Source organism: Toxorhynchites rutilus, chromosome 2, assembly GCF_029784135.1.
Source record: "Toxorhynchites rutilus septentrionalis strain SRP chromosome 2, ASM2978413v1, whole genome shotgun sequence".
NCBI classification, from domain to species: Eukaryota; Metazoa; Arthropoda; class Insecta; order Diptera; family Culicidae; genus Toxorhynchites; species Toxorhynchites rutilus.
In genome coordinates, this window is record NC_073745.1 from 261,279,927 (window position 1) to 261,306,161 (window position 26,235).

At 39.7% G+C, this 26,235-nt stretch overlaps 1 protein-coding gene across 11 annotated transcripts in view; it reads right to left on the reverse strand.

The window, feature by feature from the left end:
• LOC129771708 (filamin-A) overlaps window positions 1–26,235 on the reverse strand; it is a 161,421-nt gene that overhangs the window by 23,816 nt on the left and 111,370 nt on the right. For 10 of the 11 annotated variants that reach the window (XM_055775643.1, XM_055775647.1, XM_055775648.1 and 7 more), the window contains 3 exons: window positions 20,719–21,730; window positions 20,433–20,653; window positions 5,346–5,494 (listed from right to left, as the gene is read on the reverse strand). In XM_055775643.1, the coding sequence (XP_055631618.1) occupies window positions 5,346–5,494; window positions 20,433–20,653; window positions 20,719–21,730 (1,382 nt within the window). Of the gene's footprint in view, window positions 1–5,345; window positions 5,495–5,526; window positions 6,198–20,432; window positions 20,654–20,718; window positions 21,731–26,235 lie in introns of those variants that run through there. The other variant, XM_055775654.1, reaches the window with a different exon arrangement.

Here is a 26,235-nt window from a genome sequence, read left to right on the forward strand (position 1 = left end):
ATTAAAATAAAAATAATGAATACACCGCGAAAAAGGCTGAGCAGTGCGTCTTTGGCAGAAGGAACATCATCACTCGTGCATGATTTTTATACCAGTGACGAAATAAGCCGAGCATGTCCAGGAAAACGAGACAATGTTATTATAAAAAAAAGTTGAACATTAGAACAATATCCCGCGATTAAGATGGGTTTTTCAGGCTGGCAGGAACGAGTGGCACACAGGCACTGTTTGCGTATGTGTTTATCACCAAAATATTAGACTAATTTCCAAAACTTTTCATGATGTGAAATCATAATGAGACATGTTTATTTTTTAATTTTTTGCCGCAACCCCACGAAACAATGTTGGTTAAAAACATGTAAACATTGTCCAGGTACTGGCCTTTGGGTACCGAAACGATTACTATACAAACCAATGGGAATGTGGAATCCTCACAATTCGGACAATGACGTAAAGCTGACCTTTTCCATCATGGATTTTGTGAAACTTGAATCCCAAGAGTTTTTAGAAATGTTTTTGGATAATTTATTTGATTTATCACCGCATCATTTCAGACCAGACAATAAGAAAGATTTTACAATAAGAATATTCTCACTCCGAAAAAAGGCAACATGTATATCGATGGAATAGGAATACTCTTATGCCTAAAAATGGCTACTGTGTAATAGATAAAACAAATGTTTATCAATATATAGGAATTCTCTTACGCCTAAAAATGGTTACAGTGCAATATACAGGGTTTTCCAACTTTAAATTCCGAAAGTAAATTGAAATAAAACACACTTAGAATTCCAATTTCGATGAAACTTTTATTTCAAATTAAAGTTTGGTTTATGCCATTATGTGTGAAATACAACATCATTCAAATGTCCACCTAGGGCTTCCTCGCACACCTTGATCCGGAACAGGTAATTTTCGATGACTTTTCGGCACATATGGGGCGGTATCTCGTTCATAACTTCACGAATGTTGTTTTTCAAATGTTCAAGAGTTTGCGGAGAGTTGGCATAGACACGGTCTTTCGCATAACCCCACAAAAAAAAGTCTAGCGGGTTCAAATTGCATGATCTGGACGGCCAATTGGCATCACCAAAACGCGATATAATGCGTCCCTCAAATTTCGTTCGCAATATGGCCATGTTCGGTCGTGTTGTGTGGCACGTGGCGCCATCCTGCTGGAACCACATGTCATCCGTATCCATATCTTCAATTTGTGGCAAAAAAAATCGGTTAACATGCGGCCATAGCGCTCACCATTCACAGTTACCGTTTCGCCGTCCTCATTTTCAAAGAAATACGGCCCGATGACTCCACCAGACCATAATGCGCACCAAACAGTGACTTTTGGCGGATGCAATGGCCTCTCAACAATCACGTGTGGATTTTCTGAGCCCCATATACGGAAATTTTGGGTGTTCACATAGCCACCGAGCTCGAAATGTGCCTCATCGCTAAAGAAAATTTGATGCGAAAATTCAGCATTTTGCTGCTGTTGTTCGTTCACCCAATCGACGTATACCCGACGCATTCCATGGTCACCACGCTCTAATTTTTGTACCAGTTGGACTTTATATGGATGTAGGTGCAAGTCTAAATGCAAAATTCGCCACAATGATGTGTTTGACAAGCCCAATTGCTGAGCACGCCGTGGACTCGAAACATTCGGGTCATCCTCCACACTGGCAGCAACAGCAGCAATATTTTCGGCCGAACGCACATTACGATGATGCACAGGTTTCACAATATCCGCTACGGATCCAGTTTGTTCGAAATTACGCACTACATTAGCGATTGTGTGCTCTGTAGACCGTCCATGACGACCAAAATCCGTCCGTAATGCTCGAAAAACATTTGCCGGATTTTCATCATAATAATTTAACAAAATTAACACGTTGTGCGATGCTAAAACGATCCATATTGTAAAATGGAAGACATTCAACTAACGATATGACGCTTTGGTTGACAGCTATGTCAAACGGTTGTCAGCGCAGGGCTGTATACTTTCGACAGCCCGAAATGGAAAACCCTGTACAACAAAAATTATCTTAAGATAAAAATGTACTCGAATAAATTCAGCTTTGTTTGATTTTTCTCATAATTTTACATTTGTTGTAAAAGACGCTGTACAAGGTTTTCATTGGAAAAACGCACAGTGCACTATTCACACATTTGTATTTATTATAAGGATGATCATACTTCAGATTTAAAGTATACCAGTTTCACTGCAATCGCGGAGTCTTCCAAGCATAACCACGTTGCAGTCCATGTATTAATTGTAGATTGTGATAATTTTATCAAAAGGAAGTTGCCTGACCTTAAGAAAGTTCACTTTTTCTCAGATGGATCAGGTAGTCAGTACAAAAATAAGATGACAGCCTTTATTTTGTGCCACATGAAAAAAGATTTTGTAATAGATGCGGAGTGGAACTTCTTCGCTACATGCCATGGAAAAGGTCCATGTGTCGCTTTAAGAGTCTTGAGACGGAAGCCCACTAAAACAAGTTTGCAGTGGCATTATATTACAACTGCAAAAGAACTTTATACATGGATAATTTCCAAACTCGGTTCGAAAATGCACTACGTGTTTTTCAGAGGCAGATAACAAAGCAATGGAAAGAAAGGTTGATAAACGGAGGAAGAATAATTGAGGTAATAATGGTTTTCTACTTCTACATTTCGTAGAGACAATATCACATCGGTATGTCGATCTAATCAACCATTTCAACAATAGAGAAGCGTTTATGGAATAATCACCCAAAGCAATCATTCTAAACAAAAGAAATATGATTAGGGAATGGTTGCAATTACTCACAACAGTGATGACTTCATACAACAAAGAGGAATCTGCAAAACTCAATTTGGAAAAATGTGTCATTGTTGTTGTGTATACCAAGTATTTGTGCTTGGGAATACAAAAAAATAGTTATTGATTTTTCTACATCATTCGATGGTTTCCTAATCAATGCATGGAAGCTAAGACCTGGAACCCCCCTCACTGAAGATTGGACTCTTTGGTAGCGGTAATGTCACAATATTGTCTCACTTTCTCACTCATCTTTTGCAAAAAAGAAACCAATAATGTAGTCGATGAACACAGCGTTTGTTGGAATCGACAGTAATCGTCGTTACAAAGTACAGCACCTTGACTTGAAACTGAGGTCTCGGTTAGAAAACACCATCTCATTACGTTGTAATGAGATGTGATGCTTGTTGTCTAAACTGAGGGCTATAGCGTTGTTCATCTCCTCGTGCTGCAGCTCGAGTAGCACTAAGTAGACAATAATCCAGTGTACTTTTCCAAATCTAAGAGTTGACTGAAAATTTTTTATTGACCTTTCCCTAGACTTGAGACGAAAAAACTTTAAGTTTCATGCCTATAAAATAAAAATAAAAAACAAGTCAATCCAAGACAAATTAAGATATTAGAAAGCTCTATCAGTTCCCTTCATGTGGCAACGGGCGGAATAAACTATAAATTATTGATCCTTCACTACTTTTTTTCATTTACGGTGATGCTACATCTCTTGAAAAAATTGGTTCTCATTCCGCCAATCCTTTACTACTGAATTTATTCAAATTTACCGGACAGACCTTTGTCAGCCGCAATATGGGTGTCTACAAAGAGTAGATTTGTGTCAGAATCGTTTATACGATTTGTAAATCCACAATTGTTTCTCTTGGAATGTTGCGATGAAACCTAGTTACCATTCTGAATCTTATTTCGGACGCTTAAGGCATATGATGCAGAAAACAGATCTAAACTTTATGCACAGGTATTATTTGGTTGATTTTTTAAATAAATTAGTTCAATATGCTTTTAAGCTTTCTACTTTCTTTATTTATTTATTTATTTATTCAAATTTAATAAGTAACTTGAGACGTTTGTCTCTTCAATTGTTACACTGATTTATATACAAATGGTGCATTACTGATTATAACATTATTAATTGTTGCTTTGAAGAAATGAGTTTAACGACTAAAGTGCTCCATACATTTCCTCTTAAATACTGTATGTGAATTTACAAGAGTTAACTCATTAATTTGGATACCTATTAGATTGAAAACATAAAAAAAAACATCGAATAAAATGCTTTTCAAATGAAGCGAATAAGAATCAAACTTCGGACACTAAATCAAATTTCGGACACTTTATTTTGTCATTTTTTGGACGAAAATTACATTACTCTTGATTATATTTTATAGTCAACTGCGAAACACGTACCAAGCAATCACATTAAACTGTTAACAATGATGAGAACTGATGAAACACGGGAGAAATTTTAATATTTATGAACAGGTAAATTCTACGTGCTCACGCTAAGGAAACGTCACACACAAACGATAATGAGTAGTGTTGTAAGATTTTTGCCGATTATGTTATAATTCAGATGTATTTCTCATGTGAAATGATAGTGAAACCAAGGGATTACTCTAAAGAAGCAATTGTGATATTAATTTGATAGTTATATCATCAGTACATTAAGCATTTCAAGATATTAGAACAAAGTGTCCTAAATATGATGTTGTCCGAAATATGATTCAGAACGGTACTTATATTGGCGACAACTAATCACATTGTAAAAATAAACGTCTTTTTTCGTATTAGAGGTGACAGAAATAATGTTCTGACTAGGTTTGGTCTCATGGTTTGCATGATTTCTCAACATGCAATCAAGGAACACTCACCCAAAAGGGGTTCAGAATAAAATTCATGACAGCAAAATAATAACAGTAAATCGCAAAACATTATGAAACCAATTCTACAAGTTTTGTTTTAATGTTCACATTTTGTCGGAATTTGACTCAAATTAGGAACAATAGAAATTGTTGGATTTAAACAACCGATCAGAGCTAAACACACGTAAAACAAAACAATGTATAAAAATTCATTTTGTTAGATAAAATCCATTGTTATAAAAAAATAACTGAACATAAAAAGAAAATACTTTGAATGTTCGGACCTGAAGGTAAGTCCGATTAAAATAGTAGTGGTCCAAAAAAAGGAAAAACTAATGACATTGTTATTAGATGCACTCATATTTTAAAACTGTTAATGATAGTTCAAAGAGACTACAACTATTAATATACGTAATACGTAAATCTAGCAATTTGGCGTTCGTGAGTGCAGCAGATGGCAAATTTGAGTCTACCAACTGGGGAATTTCACGACCAATTACATACACGGCATTCTTTGCGATTTAGGCGCATTACTAGCAGTAATTTTGTTCAATAGTACACCCATCGATAACAGCCCGATTCCATCAAACCCTCGGCGGTGGTTTAAAAACAATACAACAATCTCAAAACAAAAAGGCAATGACAATAGCAAAAACAAATAAACTCACCTTAGCGGAGTACGGACTGCCAGCCGTCGGTTGTCCCTCGACGGTTACGCTGACCCGGTGCTCACCGACCACTCGTGGGACGAACTCGGCCTTGAACACACCGTCCGCCGTCTGGAGAACCTGCGCTGGCACCGAGTGACCGGATGGTCCTGATTGTTGGTCGCGAGTTACGTGTGTTTTTTTTTTTTGTTTCGTTTGGATGGTTTTCGATTCGACGATAACCGCGGAATCAGGGCGCAGGGAGAACGAGTCGTCAAAAAGATAGCGTTTTTATAGTCTTGTTTAATGGTTTTTATTCATCTCAAGAAAAAACTTTTTTGTACAACAAAATATTTTGGGTTTTAAAAAAGATATTACAACGTTTAAAACTTGTATTAATCAGAACGGGATTGCGGAAGTGAAAAAGAGATTAGCGTGATAGATTAAAGCGTTTCAGGTTCAATTATGAGTAACTTGCATGCTTCATGCTTCATGGCCAAATGGTTAGGTACCTCAACCGTTTATTTCAGCGTTGTTGTTTTGAGCTTCTACCTTGTTCGAAAAGCAACAAGCGATAGATTGTTTTTAGTCTTTTGTTGGGTCATGAGTGCTCGAGACCACTCTCATGTTAAACGTTAGATGGTAATGTTAGTTCACATTAATCACCGATTAGATCTAGTTCTACCATGACAGGGTGATGTTAGATGGATGGTAACTGTGAGCTCTTCTACGTAAACGGGATAAATTACGATTAATATTATTATCATTAATAAAATAAGAAATATATAATCTTGATCTCTCGATATATCATCTGTTCCGAGTAGGGAAACAACTTAGTTCGAGCTAGGTCTTAGTACAAAAGTCTACGTCGGCCTGAAATATACATGTAAATAAAGAAGGTGAAGAGATTCGATCAGATTACTATTTGCAACTATACAATAAAATACAAATTGATTCACTGTTACTCAGTTATGGGTAAATATGTTCGTTTATACGTAATCTCAGCTTGGTCAGTTCACGATGCTATCGAACAGTAGGAAACAAAACAACGAAGAAATGTTTATAAATTGAAATGTAGGTATGTAAGGATTTGGAACATATTATTCAGCAAATAAATTTGTTTTTGTGTATTTGCTAAGCCTAAGACGGTAGCTGTGTTGCGGTCGATTTCCAAACTCCATAATAGAATCTTCAACCATAATTTAAGCATAATTTCGTCACCTGTTTTGCTAATGGGTGATTCTAGTTTTCACTCTAATCTTTGGCGTGGTTTATCCACTGATCATCGAGCCCGTAGTACAGACAACTATGAAACTGCAACGAAAAAACTTCGAGCTCTGGAGTTATTGGCACAAATATATTGAAGAAACTCAACAGAGTTTTGAGCCGGTTTACAGTCATTCCATGAAAAAATGGAGGGTTGAGTGGTACAAAAGTTACATATTTTCATAAATGGGCGTAGTGGAAAAACAGCCGATTTTTCAGATCCCTTATCCTGGTTTACTTATCCTAAGGGGGGGAAAATAGCCAGCATCAATATTTTTCAAAAAATATTGAGAAATAAATAATCATATGAGATATGAATAAAATCAAAGTAGATCCTCATGATGTACTTGACAATCGTCAATTCACTTTTCATTCCAATAAAAACGCCTACGATTAAGAAAACCTCCTCGATTCCAACTTAGGATGAAGCATACTTGGTGGCATTGTTTCTTTTGATCTCCTAAAAGCATACGATCGTACTTTCAATCTAAAAAATTATCAAGGAATGAAAATTAAATATCGCATTGGTCCGTACTATACTCGACGAAAAAAGTTCCGTAGCGTAGTCCGCCTTCTCGCGGTGCAGCCTCGGTACCGTTGGGTATTCGTTCCACAAATTTCGTCAAACATAGTTTTACCATCTTGGGACCATTTTTTAAATTTTCCACACGACTTCTATATTATATGAAAAAAATTAAAAAAATATAAAAAAATACATATTTTTTGATATCGTAAATTAAATTTTATTTTGTAAATAAAAAAAATACTTATTTTTCTTCTCAGTGTATATTTTTTTCAAATTATCTAACAATACTCTATAACTCTTTCTAACACACTATTTCGGTACGACTCATATTTTTTGAGAAATAAATTATCAAAGATTTCTCTTACTCAAATCGATACGCCCTTTTCAAAAGTTACGTCAAAAGTTAGGTTAAGTCAAAATATGAACCATGATGATGTATTTGGAAAAGTTGTTGGAAATTATAAGCAAATTCATAAAATTTCATGAACATGACGGTATAACACGACAAACATATGAAAAGGGATTATTTAGTATAAAAAAGACAATAAATTAGAAATATTTTTTTTTAATATTTCGAGAATGGCTACATTTAGAAGGAGATTGATAATAACCTTTTTTGTTTTAAATCACATCAGGATTCATAATTTGTGGCTAAAAATGATTGCTAACATACAAAAATTCGAAGTTTCGAAAATTCCTGAAAATCCGATGTTCCACAAAGTTAGTCAAAAATAGTTTTACCACCTTGGGCCCATGTTTTAAATTTTCTGCATGACTTCTATTTTGTATGAAAAATTTTAAAAAAAAATAAAAAATATGTATTTTGGATATTGCAAATTGAATTTTTATTTTGTAAATAAAAAAATGGGTGCTAATTTTTTTTCTCAGTGTACATTTTTTTCATATTCAACCATCAATACTCTATAACTCTTTCTAAGACACTATTTCGGAACGACTCATAGTTTTTGAGATATAAATTATCAAAGATTTCTCTTACTCAAATCGATACGCCCTTTTCAAAAGTTACGCTTGAGTCAAAAAATTCCCAATTACTGTGGAAAACTCATATTTTCTATAACCCAAACACACTTTCATTCGAATCAAAAATACTCATGTTTTGTCATTTGTCGATTTCATTTGGAATTGCTCGATGGCGGAGAGGGCGATATAAGTACGAAGTCGTGAACGTTAAGACGCGTCCACATTACGCTAATCGGCCTTGGCCGCCCGGTAAAGCCGACTAAATGTGGACGTACCGCCCGGGCTTGCCGACGTGCCGAAAACCGACTCGAATCAAACCGAACCCAACCCGAAACAAGTGGGTCCGGTTCGAGAAAGTCGAACCAAAACAAAACGAAGTAAATTAGCGTTGACGACATTGTGCTTCGTGTGTTCGTGACGACTTCGTGCATCGGATGGGACTTCGGTTTCGTGCACCCGATGGGGCGTCCACATTACATAACGAACCGAATATGCCACCTGGTACAGACCGATCGGCATCATTCGGCATGATGTGGACGCGCCTTTACCTTACTGTGTTACTGCAGGGCCTGGTACAGCTGACCGTTGTTTCCCTAGTGACTCGTGAGTTTCGTATGAGCGTTAAAATTAAATCAAACTCTAAAAAGAAGACAATCTATCCCCAGAGGATAGGGAGTAGTGCGGTTACGGTGCGCGGTAATACTTTCCTGGTCCTAGAGGCCAAGAATGGGGAGAGGCTTCCTCGGAACCTCTTTACGATTAGTAAATCACTGGCCCACTTCAGCGAGTATATCGTTAGACCCAGGACTAGTGATCGTGGGCGTAAATACATTGTTGACGTTTCCAACAGGAGCCAAGCTGAAAAGCTTCCGGAAGTTGGCAAACTTATCGACAATACGGAGGTCAAATGTGCATTCCACGCTACCCTTAATACGTCGTGATGCGACAGATATGTCGGAGGTCGACTTGGAGAGGGAATTAAAACATCAACAAGTTTAAAACCCCCCCACTTTACAGACACACGGGCCGAGGGTTGTGCAGTCCACTGATCATTCACCGCGAGCTAAGGATTGTGCCGCTCATGACAACTCTACACGAGCTGATGAATGTTCCGGCTAGTGACCATTCCATCCTGGATTCCTCGAGTCGAGAAAGAACACCACGCTAGATATGGGGTACAGACTAGGGGGCCGTTGCTGATTAATGGTCAGCTGCATCCCAATAGAAAGTATCCCGTGTCGGGCACACGTAGAGAGCATTGGAGACTTCAACATCCCAATTATAAAACACATTGTATACTAATCTTGAGCATACGGTTACATATAACATAATACTTACATTACTGATAAGAAGAATTGTCAAAATATTGAACTCCTTGCCCCGTCAGGCTAACGCTATAAGAGCTTTGATAAAAATATATATATTTTGGATAAAAAAAAAGTCGTAAAAGTCAAGAGAGAGTAGTTCTGAACACTCCTCTACTAATTCTGACGTTAAACACGTCAATTTTGCCGGAAAGTGTTCGATCGGGTTTTCTAGTTATTAAGACCTGAAAATACATCTACAAACCAACACAGTGCTATAAGTGCTACCAGTTCGGGCATATCTCTGGCAAGTGCCAGAAAGAGGCGGTAGACTGGAAGTGCTCGCAAGAGCACCCAGTAATCTAAAAGTGCGGAAATGATTTGATTAAACAGCAGAAGTTGTCCTGTTTTTGTGAAGGAGCAAAACATCATTAGAGCTAAATTGAACGCTAACGTATCTTTTGCGGAGGCAAGGAAACTCGAGACGGCCAAAACGGCGGCAAGTTCGTATGCGGCCGTCTTAAAGTTCTCAGTGTTAGTCGACTCTGCGCCAAGTGCTACTTCTGAGAGAGTAAGCACCAATAGTGCACCAACGCGTCCTTCCCCCGATAAGGATCTTATCGTGGAATTAAAAAAAAGAGGATCTCAGAGTTGGAAAATATCGTTAACGGTACAGGTACAGGTCTCATCTCAAATACTCGAGAGTCCACTTACCCCATGGTACCTTCTGCAAAGAAGAGGGCAACCACGAGATCGGCAGCTGGGAAACCCACACCAACTGCGGCACCCACCGCAAAGTTGGGAGTCCCAGCGCCGCGCCGTATCTAAGTCTGGATCTGGCTCCTTATCCAGTACGGGTAAGTCCAAACCCAGCACCTCATCCTCTCCTAGAGAGGGTACGCCCAGCTTAGCACCTAAGTCTAGCTCCGGTGCTACTGTTGTAACGGTTACAAATAAGGAGAATTCGATTTTCGATTTCAACCCTGGTGGAATGACATACTTCTAATATCATCAGACTTATGGCAGAAATCCAGGAATCGATAGCAAAGCGCAATTAAGAGTGTATCGATGTGGGCAGACGATGTATTTTAGCGATAAGAAAACGGGCCAGTAGTGTTCAAAGAGCGAGGGATAAAGCTCTAACTCCTCGGAGTTTTGAGATGGTATGTGTGCAGAGCATGATTCATGCATTAATTAGGCGGGAAGAGTGCCCAGCCAACCTATCGCTTGATACCACCTTGATACTCACTTCAGAGGCTGAATGGAATCGTGAAAAGGATTTGCAGTTTCGTAGAATCAACGCATTAACCAGTAAATGGAAGAACAGGACCAACACGTATGAACAGTGAATTCTCTCACGTCTTCGTATCGGACATACGTGACTGACTCATAACTTCCTAGCAAAGAAAGACGAGCCCCTCACCTCTTGCGGCACCCACCTTACAATGGGGCATATTCTAACGGAATGCATGCGAACTACGGACCTTCGAAAGAGGTTCGACTAAATCGGTGGCCTAGATGTTGAATTACAAAACGACACACGGAAAAAAGAGACACTCTGAATTCCCTAAAAGAGGCTAACCTGATTCAGTACATTTGATACTGTAATCAAACTGTAGGATTTGGACGCTTACCCCCTGGTATTATGTACCAGGGTAACTAAAAAAGAGGCGAATGACTGTCATACAGCTCAAAGTGTCTATAATCCAAGTCAACATCAACAACCATTTTTTACGGAAATCTGAGAACCACTATATCGGTTTGACATAGAATGGCTGTTCTCGGGTTTAATATGCGAAACAATAACATCACCATTTGTTGCATGTTATTTAGGGAAGAGGGAATAGAAAATTGCAAAAAAATGCGTTACGTAATATTTGAACGACCCCTAGTTGAATCATTAACGACTGACTTGTCTCATATCTGTGTTATTAACTAATTAATTACGTACATTACATTACGTACGAAACATAAGTGTTGCTTATATTTTTTTTTTGAATTTATCATCATTCGTTCATACAAAAATCAATACAGCAATACTTTCTTTGTGACGAATGACCCTCTTCGTTATTTTCGCCGATTTCTTTCGATTGAGTTTGAATTTTCAACTGTATTTATTTTATGAATTCAATTTTTAAACCATATATTTAACTGAATAATTTGGTGAATCCTTAGCGCTAGAAAACGTATATAATATAGCAGCCATTCGATACTAAACCGATATAGTCGTTCTCAGATTTTCGTGAAAATTGTAGTTACGGTCCTTATCGCAAAATATTAGACCCGTGTTTTTTTGATTCATTTATTAGAATGCCCATTTCATTTAAGGCTGGTCCGAAAAATAACTTTTCCCCATTTTTCCCAAAACTTTTTTTTTAAAATCATAACTTTTGAAATACTGTACTGACTTAGACGATCATAATATCAAATTGAAGTCAATGAATTGAACTTCTTTGAAGATGTACTAAACTTTGAAGTACTAAACTTTGAAGAAAAAATAGATTTTGTTCCCGTAACTAATGATTGTATTTGTTTTTTTTTATAGTTTTCATGGTCTCGGGACCAAGGGCGCTATATTTTTTCATATTTTTTCTTGGAAGGTGAGGTGAGGTTTTTAGATAGCATATCCAAAAATCAGAGAGGCGTTATTTTTTGTTCTTGAGTTATGATTTTTCAAAATTAACCGATGGTCCGAGAACTTAATTTTCTCCCTTTTTTCCATCACAAAAATTCATAACTGGTGGTACAAAATTTATGGGCGATCCATCTCCAATCGTTCATATGCTATAAAAATAATAGCTATCTCTTTTTTTTAAACTGTCACGGAACTCTTTATATGCAATACAATAAAACCAGTTATATTGAACTCTAGAACCACATCGCATGTGTTTTTCGTATCTCCCATCGAATCGCCTCGGAAATCGTTCCTTGGAACGTCTACCGTCGCGACTTTACTTCGTACTCCGGATAACATTTTTGGTCCTTCGCGAACCGGATCCGGGAAAATCGATGATATAGTGTGCGTCTTACCATACTTCATCTCTCCCGCCGCGTTATTCGTAATCCGGAGTTTATCTTCAGTCAAAAGTTTATCTTTTTGTTCGAATCCGTCATGAAGAGGCTAATCCGTGAAAGGAAAACGCTCAAGGCTAGACTGAAGCGGTTTAGCCAGAATGTAGAAGCTCTGGAGACTTGCGAGAATGTGGAAGGCGTGTAATTTCTCACTGAGCTGGACAGTCTGGAGCAAATCTGGGCAGCGTATCTTACATAAGCAGATGTTGGAGATTAGTACCGACGAAGAAGAAGAGGAAGTGTTGAGTTACTCAAAGGCTTCAAATCAAGGCGTCGTGATCAGGAAGAATAAAATCCGTAAACAATTAAAAAGGTCGGACCTTTGTTCCAGTCGCCATGAAGCTACGGAAAACAATGGAAATAACGCCATCAAACAATTGGCCGACCAGCAAGCTGATTTCTTCCGTAGGATGTCCACCCACTTCAACGCACCAGCTGCTTCTTACAGTAGCTTCAGGTTTGCAGCTGAGAGCTCACAAACCTTGGCGCATCCGGGCATTAAGTTACCACGAATGAACTTACCAGTTTTTAGCGGAAATATTCTTGACTGGCCTTCGTTTTATGATTTGTTCGAAAGTGCTGTTCGTAGGAACCCCTCTCTACAAGACAGCCAAAGATTGTATTTTTTGAAGACAAATTTGGCTGGCGAAGCAGCATCTCTTGTTTCCCATCTGAGGATTGAAGACGCCAATTATGCGCCGGCTCTCGCAAAACTGAAGGAAAGGTACAGTAAACCCCTCAGTATCGCCGCACAGCACATTCAGTGTTTTCTAAGTCAGCCCATGATGACATCACCCTCCGCGAATGGGTTACGTTTGCTTCAAGATGTATCTGACGAAGTGGTTCGAGCTCTTAAGGCAATGGGACGAGAGGATCGGGACATTTGGCTGATTTACATTCTTGTTGAGAAGCTTGATACTGAAACAAAGCAGTTATGGTGCCAGAAGCGAGCTGAATTGCAGGATAATGAAATTTCACTCGACCGTTTTTTCAAGTTTAGTGACGCTCACAGTAGCGCACTCAGTGCTGTACAGCATATCCGACAACGACCCTGGGTAGCCGTCTCTCAATATCATCCGAAAGGAACTTCTACGCTCGTTTCTCTAACTGAACAGAATGACCTGCCAGTATTGTGCTAGGTCGCCGCACCAACCCTACCAGTGCGGTAAATTCAATAATTCTAGTGCTACTGAACGTCTAGGTTTGGCTCGCAAGCAAAGGTTTTTTTTCCCAAAATATATATTTTATTAAGGCACATGTGGCGTTAGCCTGACGGGGCCGGGAGTCCAATATTTTGGCAATTTTTGTCTTACAACTAAAGGGTGTGTCACATCAAATTGCATCACGGAAAAAACGCTGTAGAAATTCGCCCAGTAGACCGATCCTTTTGAAAATTTTAGACAGTAAAATAAAAACTATTAAACAACTTTTGGCATTTTCTTTTTATTCATACTTCGAGCCCAAGCCCGTATGCTCGCACCTTCCTCTTTACCCCGTCCATAAAGTTCTGTACAACGTCAGGTTGTAGTTTTTTTTTAACATAAATCCATTTTCTCTTGAAGTCCGCCTCCGATTTGACAACTTTTGGGTTCTTCCGGAGGGCCTGCTTCATAATCGCCCAATATTTCTCTATTGGGCGGAGCTCCGGCGCGTTGGGCGGGTTCATTTCCTTTGGCACGAAGGTGAATAGTGGCACGAAGCGAGATCCGGCCAGAAGATGGTTGGGCCCTCGTGCTGCTTCAATAGTGGTAGTAAGCGCTTCTGTAGGCACTCCTTAAGGTAAACCTGCCCGTTTACCGTGTCGGTCATCACGAAGGGGGCGCTCCGCTTTCCGCAAGAGCAGATCGCTTGCCACACCATGTACTTTTTGGCAAACTTGGATAGTTTCTGCTTGCGAATCTCCTCCGGAACGCTGAGTTTGTCCTCTGCGGAGAAGAACAACAGGCCCGGCAGCTGACGAAAGTACGTTTTGACGTAGGTTTCGTCGTCCATTACCAGGCAATGCGGCTTCGTTAACATTTCGGTGTACAGCTTCCGGGCTCGCATCTTCCCCACCATGTTTTGCCTTTCGTCGCGGTTAGGAGCCTTCTGAACCTTGTATGTACGCAGGCCCTCCCGCTGCTTGGTCCGCTGGACGAATGAACTTGACAAATTCAGCTTATTGGCGACATCCCGGACCGAACTTCTCGGATCACGTCTAAACTGCTTAACTACGCGCTTGTGATCTTTTTCACTGACGGAGCATCCATTTTTGCCGTTCTTCACCTTCCGGTCGATGGTTACGTTCTCGAAGTATCGTTTTAGTACTCTGCTGACCGTGGATTGGACGATTCCCAGCATCTTACCGATGTCCCGATGGACAACTCCGGATTCTCGAAATGAGTGCACAGGATTAATTCACGACGCTCTTTTTCGTTCGACGACATTTTTCCAAATTTACGAAAAATTGACAGTGAAGCATGGCCAACGTGATCTATACACTCTTATCTGATTATAAGCGAAAGCTGAAGATATAATTCCTAAAAATTAAATTTCTACAGCGTTTTTCCCGTGATGCAATTTGATGTGACACACCCTTTATGTTAGTAATATGTAACCGATTACTCGCGGTTGGCTCGAGGTTAGTATTACAAGTGTTCTCATAATTGGTATGTCGCAGTCTTCGATGCTCTGTACGTGTGCCCGACACGGGATACTTCCTATTGGGATGCAGCTGACCATTAATCAGCAACGCCCCCCTAGTCTGTACCCCATATCTAGCGTGGTGCGTCTTTCTCGACTCGAGGAATCCAGGATAGAATGGTCACTAGCCGGCGCAATCATCAGCTCGTGTAGAGTTGTCATGAGCGGTACAACCTTTGGCTCTTGTTGAATGATCAGTGGACTGCACAACCTTCGGCCCGTGCATCTGTAAAGAGTGTGTGTATGTATTGCCGCGACTAAGAAAAAGTTTATCGATTGGATAGGAGGGATATGAAACGGGGACACAACGAAGGAAACATCATTAAACGTTGACATCGGCGTTTCTGAGGAACAGGTATAGATGAAGCAGAAGATCAGGATCCCGGCTACCTAAGATATCCCGGACGGGGATCTCCGATTGTCTGCCTTGTGCTCTCAGTGCTCTAAGAGCTGAAAGCGAGCAGTATGGAACCGGATACACGACCAGACAACATGCTCGATGTCGTGGTAGCCATCGCCACAATCACAAAGATTGTTTGCTGCGAGCCCAATGCGATAGAGATGCGCGTTTAGGTTGTAGTGATTGGACATAAGCCGAGATATCACGCGAATGAAATCACGACCTACATTCAATCCCTTGAACCATGCACTCGTCGAGACCTTAGGGATAATCGTGTGTAACCAACGACCGAACTCATCACCACTCCACATGCGCTGCCAACTTACGAGCGTATACTGACGAGGAATGTGGAAAAATTCATTATAAGCAATTTGCCTTTCAAAAAGTGTGCCTTCTAAAGCGCCCACCTTAGCTAGCGAGTCCGCTTTCTCATTCCCCGGAATCGAGCAATGATAGGGAACCCATGCTAAGGTAATCTTGACTAATTTTTCGACCAAAACACTCAATAGTTGTCTTATTCTTGATAGGAAATAAGATGAGCGTTCATCAACTTTCATTGAGCGGATTGCCTCTATTGAGCTGAGACTGTCTGAAACAATAAAATAGTGGTCGATGGGCAATGTTTCAATGATCCCTAATGCGTAATATATCGCACCCAGTTCAGCGACATACACGGAACAAGGATCTTTGAGTTTGAAAGAGGCACTGGAATTTTCATTGAAGATGCCGAAGCCAGTGGACTCGTTTATGAATGAACCGTCAGTCACATTTTATAAATATGGGAGACCTCATGCTTGCCGCGCAGTGCTTGATTGCGCATCCCATACGAGCTATATTACCAGAGACATGTGTGCCACTTTGGGGCTGCCCACAACTGACATCGCTTTCGAGTTTGGTGGTATATCAGGATCCGGTGGTTTTTCAAGCAAAGGCGTGCTCGTCAACTTTTCATCACGTTGTTCAACGTATTAAGACATCGTTCCGTGCGTCATACTAGAGAAAATAACATCCGAATTACCATTGAAACCATTTGAGATAACCGATTGGCCTATTCCCGATGACCTTCATCTCGCCGATCCACAGTTCAATCATCCGGGTAAAATCAGTATGCTGCTTGGTAATAGATTGTTCTTTCAACTGCTGGAGCCTAGAACTATCAACCTCAGCCCGTACAATACTCTCCCAATTATACAAAATATAAAACTCGGGTTTTCTCGGGGGCGTACAAAGAAAGCCTTCAACCGTTCATGGCAAAACCTAGTTCTTGCTTCATAACGCCTGCCAATGACGCTCTTTCCCAGCAGTTGCAACAATTCTGGTCATTGGAGGAGTATGTCAATCCACCGTTTCATTTGAGCGAGGAAGAGGAGCGGTGTGAGAAACATTTTGAAGTGCATACGACTCGTAACAGTGCCGGTCGTTTCACTGTTCGCTTACCTTTTTCCGAAAGTCCATCCCTCTTGGGAGAGTCCCGTGACATTGCAGTTAAGCGCTTATATCACATCGAGCAAAAACTGAACAGGAATCCGCTGCTCAAGGAGCAGTATCATTCATTTCTTCGCGAGTCATCTGTCACGTGCATCTCCTGCTGACTCCAAGAAATGCGTCTTTCTTCCGCATCACTGCGTGATAAAGCAGTCAAGCTCGACAACAAAATGTCGAGTAGTTTTCGACGGCTCTAGTAAAACTAGTAGCGGCAAGTCGTTAAATGACATCCTTATGCTGGGACCAGTTGTGCAAGATTCACTCATAAATATCGTACTGCGATTTCGGTTCCCAGCAGTAGTTTTAACTGGCGATATCCAGCAAATCTACACAAAGATGATCGGGACCTGTGGCGTTGGTCCGCCATCGAGCCTATCCGAGAATCAGCTCAACCAAATGCTGGATGAATACGGTTGAATCAGGGTGGGCGGAAGGCTTCAGCACTCGAGTCTCAGTTATGACGTTATACACCCGATTTTGTTACCGCGACAATGAATTTTGACCTTCCTAATACTGCAGTACGACCACGCTACACACCAACACTGCGGCCCACAAACATTGTTGGCGGTGTCAAGAAGACGATTTTGGATCATTCGCGGCGCCAGTACCGCCAGAAAGGTATAACGTCAGTGCATCATTTGTGCTAAAGCCAAACCAGCTCCAGTGTTCCAGCAGATGGGTCAACTTCCTTCTGATCGTGTCCAACCTCATCCACCTTTCTCAATAACCGGTGTAGATTACGCTGGGCCCCTCGGAATCATCTGGCGCCAAGCGCGTGGGGCAATTGCAAGCAAAGGATATATAGCACTCTTTGTTTGCTTCTCAACTAAAGCAGTTGATTTAGAGGCGGTTTCGGACCTGACCACAGCCGCTTTTTTTGCCGCTTTTACTCGCTTCTCAAGCCGCTATGGTCTACCTGTTAAAATGTACTGACCCTACCGATCATCAGCCGCTTACGCCTGCTCATTTTTTGATTGGAAGGTCGCTCACTATTGTTCCGGAAGTAAATCTGCTAGAAAGAAAATCAATTCTTTATCTCGATGGCAGTTTGTGCAAAGGCTTTCACAAGACTTCAGAAGCCGATGGCAATCGAAGTATGTACGTACTCTTCAGCGAATGACGAAATGGCAGAGGTCATCACCCAATATAGCTGTTGGCAATTTCGTGCTATTGTTGGACACCAGTGAAAGTGGAAAGCAGTGGCCGATGGGCCGCGTTGTTGAACTATTTCCAGGAACTGATGGACTAGTCCGGGTAGTTTCAATCAAAACTTCTACGGGCCTTACTCGGCGTGACGTACGTGAGGTGCGCATTATTTCTCTTGATGAAGACGAGTTTGTACCAGCTAGACAGACTAGAAAAGGGAATTGCTGATCGCAATTCTGTGAGCGGCTTATGGTGGTACAAAATTTATGGACGATCCATCACCAATCGATCATATGCTATAAAAATAATAGCTATATCTTTTTTTTTGAAAATTGTCACGGAATTCTTTATATGCAATACAATAAAACCAGTTATATCGAACTCTTGAACTACATCGCATGTGTTTTTCATATCTCCTATCGAATCGCCTTCGAAATCGTTCCTTGGGACGTCTACCGTCGCGACTTTACTTCGTACTCCGGATAACAATAACTTTCGAACTACTAGACCGATTCCATGATCTTCTTCTAGAATGGCGTTAACGTTCCTTATGGAACTTTTGCCCTCTCAACATATGCATTAACTAGCGTCATTTATTAATACTTAGTTGAGATTTCTTAAGCCAAATAACACGGCCTTGAATGTATTCCGAGGGGCCAGCTCTAGAATACGCGTGACCACAGTACAAGTCGAAGGAAATTTCTTTGACGAAAAATCCCCCGGCCAGGACGGAGGTCGAACCCGAACACCCGGCATGATAATGTGAGACGCTAACCACTCGGCCACGGGTGCACTGATTCCATGATCTACATATCAAATAAAAGCCAATGAGCTAGTCTTGTTTGAAAAAATATTACACTTGGAAAAAAAATCGGATATACCTCCGGATATAAAAACACTATAGCGATTTGGCATGGAATGGCTGATAGTTAACATAGTTAACACGTTGAGCCCAGTGTCGGTCCATAGGGACCAATTTTCAATTTAAAAAAATAGTAATTTAAATTAATTAAAAATTCGTGTTACACTTCAATTATATATTTTTTCAGAAAATATATAGAAAACAATTAATGAGTGCATGTTATTCTATTATTTTTGAACCAACCTACTTCAAAAAACTTGTCTGAAGTACAAAATGCGAACAAAAACTGAAAACTAATAGGAGTACTGGGTACGGATGTAATTTTTAATATAAATGATATTAGAAATTTTGAGTAGTTCAAATACAACATTTATATTCTCATTATATTTCGATAGGAAAGTTTAAATCGAAGCTATTTTTCCATTTGAAAGTAGAAAATTGTGAATGATTCCAATCATCATATTGGTGGGGTATAACAGACAGATTCTAGCAAGACGGACTGTAAAAGTTAGTGCAGTTCTGTTTCTTTCTCTTTGTACGGATTATCGCTGCTGGACAGACAAATGATAAGAGAGAGAGAATAAAATTATTCTCCTGCCGTCTTATCCCAACCTTATGTTCATTCCACCCGCATCTCGAAAAATGTTCAATTTGTCGGTTTATTTTTTATTCCAGTAAAACTTTATGAAACGTTCAACCGATCAATAAACAAATGTACATCGTGCTGCAAATCTACATTTATGTTTATAAAAACTTAATTTTCAAAAGATACAAACGGAGGTCTTCTTAACTTGTTCGTTGCTAATTCCTCTACGGGATTTACTAGGGACTTTTGGATTTGTTTGGGCAGATGTATATGAGGCAACAACGTGTGTACAAACATTATTTACACCACAAAAAGTATAAGTACTGATTTATACTGATAATATATACAATTTATCACAACTTGAACATATTTTATCAAATTTTTATCGAAAAGTACAGATAAATGAGAGCCATTCAATAAAAAAAAACAGTAAAATAGCTTCGTGAACTGACAATCCGCCGATTCTGGTTTGTTCATAACATTATGATCTTATTAGGGTGCGAAAGGTATTGCAGTGCCACCGTATACCTCTGCATTCGCTTTGAAGAAGGCGTTTTGGTGACGGTTAATATGATTACTGCTAAACAATGCTCATGAATCCTATCATTCTCTGGATGGTAAACTAATTTTGCAAGGAGCAGAAGAGATAGCCAAACGAAATCGATCAACACAGAGAAAGAGAGCATAACTAAACGACAAAATAAGGATACTATCTATATAGATCTATTCAAAAATATGAAAAATAAACACTAAAACAAAATCAAACTAAGTATGGCGAAGGGAAGAAGCTTTTCCTACCTTCAACGTTAACTTCAATATCTTCCAATCGGCCTCCGGAGTGGTTGATGATTAGCGAATTCGGCAAATGAAGTGGTCCGGGTCCTCCGAGAGAAACCTGCGGTCCGGTTGTTCCTCCGTTGATTATGACTGTGATTGGACAGCCGGGAACCAGCATCTTGTTGAAGGACACGTTGATTATGTGTTCGCAAGGCTCGGCGGGGACAAATGATACGGCGAACCTAAAAAAAAGTATGGAGACCATTAACCTACTGTAAGCTTTCGTGCAGACCAGAGGTACTCTTACTTCGCATTTCCTTGTGGATGCACCTGGGTGGGAATATTATGGCCTTTAGCGGAGATGGTGATCTCTAGATTTCCCTCACCGGCGTCTCCAGCGTCAACGGTAAACTGTACTGGTCTTCCAACCGTGCCCTTGGAAACCGACCCAACTGCTACCTTGGTAGCGTCGTATGATTTGGCCACGAAAGGCGTTCCCTGCACGGGATATCCGTTGTACTCAACATTTATCGTGTGAGCTCCCACATGATTTGGAGTGAACTCCGCGGTGAACCCTGCATGGATATCGCCTGTCACTCGAACAGGAAGCTCACCCTGTGGACCTCGTACGCTGACCGCAAGTTCAGCTGCTCCTCCACCACTTACGGTGATGTGGAATGAAGCCGGTCTGTTGACTGGGATCAGTTCCAGGTTTGATAGGTTGAGCAACACTCGGCTGGTGTCAGCTACCGAGCATACGAAAGGACAACCAATAACCGTTTCTCCGTTAAACTTGATATCAATCAAATGTGGCTTTGCATGTTCGGGTGTGAACGAGACCAGACATCTTCCACCGCCCACCACCTGGACATGATTCGGAACCTCTCCTTCATTAATCGAAATTTCCAATTGTCCCTCGCCCGCAGCGCTTGCGTCCACCCTGAATTGGCACGGCTGACCAACCACTCCTCCGTTCACGTCCGTTACCTGAATCAAACTCGAATCGTAAACCTTCGCAATCAACGGTCCTCCAACAAGAGTGGTTCCTCCGATCGACGCCTCGATGATGTGCGTTCCCACCTCGTTGGGGACAAACTCGATCCTCAGCGCACCGTTGGCCGCCTCGTGGGTGACACGTGCATTAACCTTGCTCTTGCTAGGCGAGAGCACGGTCGCAACACAGTCACTGCCTCTGATCGAAGCTCCAGGAGGCGGCAGGACCTCAAAAACCGCCGGCACATTGGCCGGTACCAGCCGGGTGGATTCACCGAGAGCCGTCAGTCCCGGTGAGGACATAATGTTGATATTCCACGGTGAACCTGGAAAAAAGAAAAAAAAAGATTTTATGAGTATAAAAAGTATCTTCAAAAGCAGTGAAATATTCAACGCCAATTCTACAATTTCAACAACTCATTTACTATAGACCGTTGCGCGGTGATGACCGCCAAACCTGGTTCAATTTCGCTCATATCTAAAATTCAAATTAGCAAATATTTGTCTCGTGAAGCAGAAGGCCGCCGCTGTGTGGTATGCAAAGTGCCCCAAAATCGGATACCAACGGAGCGCATACTACGTAAATTGTTGCCCCACTAGAGGACAACATCCCGCACGCGATCTGCATATGAATTCGACATGCGCAGAGAATAATCGAAAGAGACTGAAGATGCGCTCCCACAGTCGGTGCAATTAATTACTATTGACATAGAAATAGCAAAACAATCGTGGCTGCTGTTAACGAGAAGACGCTAAAAGAGAAACGCAGGAATAAAAAGATCTCTCTAATGAATCTAATGATTTTTTCCTCCATAATCGAACATCAGCCCCGGGTGGGGTAATGAATAGGTGTGAAAAGTGTTTTCTCTTCATAACAATCATCTCGGACTTTTTTCCGTTTTCTCTTCGCCCGATTTTATTGGCAAACAAAAGCTATCCGCATGAGTTGTGTAGCGTTTTGTTTTGTTTGAGTCGATGGGCGATGGTTTGAAGGTAACTAATTCAGAGTTTTGCATTATTTTCTGGGGCACGAACAAACTTATGCATGTCTTAAAACACGAATTAACGAATTTCATTCTGAAAACAATACCCATGTACATGTGGCCAAAAAGGCAGCTAAAGTGTTAATGCCAATCGCGACTCGTGGGAGCTTCGGATATATTACCTCGTAATCGGGTAAATTCAATATCAATATCTCAAATGAAATAATTCGCATAACATTGACAGGCTTTGATGAATTTGAACTTTAATTAAACTTAGATGTTATACCCATAAGTCCAGGTTTTATCACCAGATGCCAGACTCTTTGAGAAGTTTAAGATTATTGTTTTAACTCTTGCCTAATTTATGAGGGGCTTTGAATGAAAGGGGTGTAAGTGATTTGATCGATTTCTCTACATCGACTCACTCTTTGGGTCATAACTTAGCTGCAAATATATTCCCAGCTGTATTTACCAACGTGGAAAATAGGCCAGAACCTCATTTATCGGATTCTATAGCAAACTTAAATTGGAAAGTTTTTGCAGTTGAGTTATTAACTAAATAAAAAGTTGATGAAGAGAAAACGATCAAGTCACTTACACCCCTTGCATTCTGAGTCCCTCATATATTAGTAGTTATTTCGAATTCCAGCATTTATGAAATAAATTTCGCTCCATCATGCATAACAAACCCGAAGAATGTGGCTTGGCGTGAGCCAAATGGCACCATAAGAAACCTTCCTGATGATGATACGAAGACTGTCCCAAATCATTGATTTTATAGTAGATGAATTTACGTGCACAGAAAAAGCTTAGTTGATAATGTCTATTCAAATTTTGATACTATTTGTACAATTACGGGTAATGATTTGAGAGTAACCTATCATCAGGCCTTAGTGATTGATGTTTGGAGAGTTTCAATAATGATAAAAATTTTGTAGAAACAAAATTACAAAAAAGACGTGTTTTTATGTGGTATATAGGGACCGCACAAAATAAACGAATAAAATCTTATAAAATTTCACGAGTAACTATAGAATATGGTTTCACAACACAACTAAAAAATATTATGCGGTGAACCTGAGGATTCCGATTTAGAAAATTGGCATGCAAACATTTTTAATTTGTTTTTACATCTGAAGAAATTCGCGCCAGCTCGTCTCGGAGTTGACAATACCAATAAGTTTTTGAATGAGGAGATATTAGGTAATTAAGTATACAACCATTCCATGCCAAACCTTTAATTCAATATGTCGATCATCTAAATCGGTTCAGTAGTTCAAATGTTATGAATTTTTGCAAAAAATTATTTTTGGATAAAAGCAGAAAAGCAGAGTATTGAACTCCCGGCCCCGTGAGGCTAACGCCATATGAGCCTTGATAAAAATATATATTTTGGAAAAAAAAAGCAGAAAAATCATTTTTCGGACCACCGGTCAATTTGGAAAAATAATTACTCAAAAACTAAAAAAATTGTATATCTGATATCGAGATATGTTATGTAAAAAATCCTCAGGTTTCAAGAAAAAAAAATATAAAAAATATAGCGTCCTCTAGTCCAAAGCCATGAAAACAATAAAAAATTACTACAATCAACAATTACCATAAAATAAAAGTAAATCCATTTAATTTGTAGTTTCAATATAATGGCTAGCTCATTGGCTTCAATTTGATATCTCGATCATCTGAATCGGTTCAGTGGTTCAAAAGTTATAAATTTCTGAAAAAAGTCATTTTTGGGTAAAAGTGGAAAAAATGGGTTTTTCGGACCACCCTAAAATGGAAATGGGCACCCTTTTAAAAAAAATAAAAAAATACGGGTCTAATGTTTTGCGATAAAGAACAAAATTACCACTTTTGACGAAAATCTGAGGACCACTATATCGGTTTGGCATGAAAATGGCTGAATATCTGCATGTTCAATTTCTTCAAAATTATTCTAGACTGCTTTCAGGAAATGGCGAGACATCATTTTGATGTAGGATTGCGTCTTTCAGTTCAGCACCAAATGAACATTTTTAACATTATAGTAGTTCTGTATAATGCTGGGCATTAGATTTTCTTGGGGTGCTTTTCGATGGTTGTCTACACATCAAACTTTGATAAATTATTACATATTAACTATTTGTACTACTGTTAATTATTATGCATTGGAAGTAGTGAAAATATATATCCTATTAAACGGCTCACAGCTTTCAAAAATATTAGTAATATTTGTCATGTTATTACTAATAGTAATTTTTTCCGTTTTTGACCCATTCCACCCCCATCGACGACATGTTTCCGCTTCGTGAAACGTTCATTTAAATACGATACACATACAATGTCAACGTCACCTCAAATATGTTTCCAACATTGCTGTTAATGGTGTATGTGAAAATCGCCTTACAGTTTCCACGAGAAAATATCCATACTAAAATATTCACGGATGACTTTGGCATTTGATGCAAGTTATATCAATCGGATTGACTGCAACGATTGCGTAGTTCTACATCATCAATGCGGTAGGCACAACCCTCTTTCTTTTCTTTTTTCTAAACTAAACAGTAAACGAATCAAAAAAAAATTGTAAGGGGTTGTATCTAGGACACGACCGCATATTTTCCACGTAGAACTACGCAATTATACTATGCAATCCACTTGTTTACCACTTGGAATATTACTTTAGAACGCATCTGAATTTTTATAATAGATCCTGTTCTTAGTTTCAAATAAATTTGACGTCCTTTTACGTTTGATATGATGCCTAGGACTACCAAAATATGTGAACGAAAGAAGTAGTTCTCGTAGTTCTCGAACCGCGAATTCATTCACCTCTAGTATCTTCTCTAGGTTTCTCAGTTTTAAAGTATGTTTTAGGGAAACATATTCCTGTCTGCACAACGACAAGCGAGTACAAAATTACTCAACACCATAAAATACGCCGACTTACATGTATTTGCAAAGCGGATTCCACCAGGCACATTAATTTTGAAGTCTGTGTTAGGGAAACACAGCTCGGTGGGAACAAAAATACCCCCAACTTGCATGTATATTTGCAAAGCGGATTTCCATAGGTACATCGATTTTGAAGTCTGTGTCGAGAAAACCGTAAATCGGGCCAATCAACACTTGGCAATTAGTGTGTTTAGATAACGCTTGACATTTATTGTTCATCTCATGAAAATAACATTTTATTAATTGTGATAGACGCGTAGAAATATTCCCTATCAATTGATGCAAACATCTTTCCGATCTGTTAAGAAATGTTCGAGTTATAAGCATTCGAAATACGGGTAGGGATAGCACACAAATCGGCAGAACAAATGTATGGGGAAAAAGGGAGTTCTTCCAGTTTTCATGGAATTAAACCGTTTGGAAAATAGCGAACTGTAATGTATAGCATATCAAACAAATCATAGAGAATTTCCGATTCGATTGGTATGCAAATCATGAGAATTCGTTCACAGTGAAAATAGTTATTAACGTTAACTTCATTTCATAAAAACGAGACCTGTTTTCTGATTTGGCACCCTTCCTGAAAGACGTAGTTCTACGTCAAAAAAAAAAAATTCTAAGTAACCCAATAACATACCGAGTTGATTCAATTATTCAACTTTCAATTGCTTTATGCATTTATGTTTTGACGTAGGGTTACGTCATTGGGAATTTTGGGGTGCAAATTGAAGCTTGTTCAGTCATTTCCTGATGGATATACAAGATTTTTGCATTAATCGATCTGGGCATTCCCCAACAATTTATTACAATGCCCAATGGTTCAGGGAACGTATTTCATTGGTATAATTTGCATCTTGAGCTCGACAGATATTCTTCAGACAAAGACTGTCTTTCACAAAGTTGTTAGATATGAT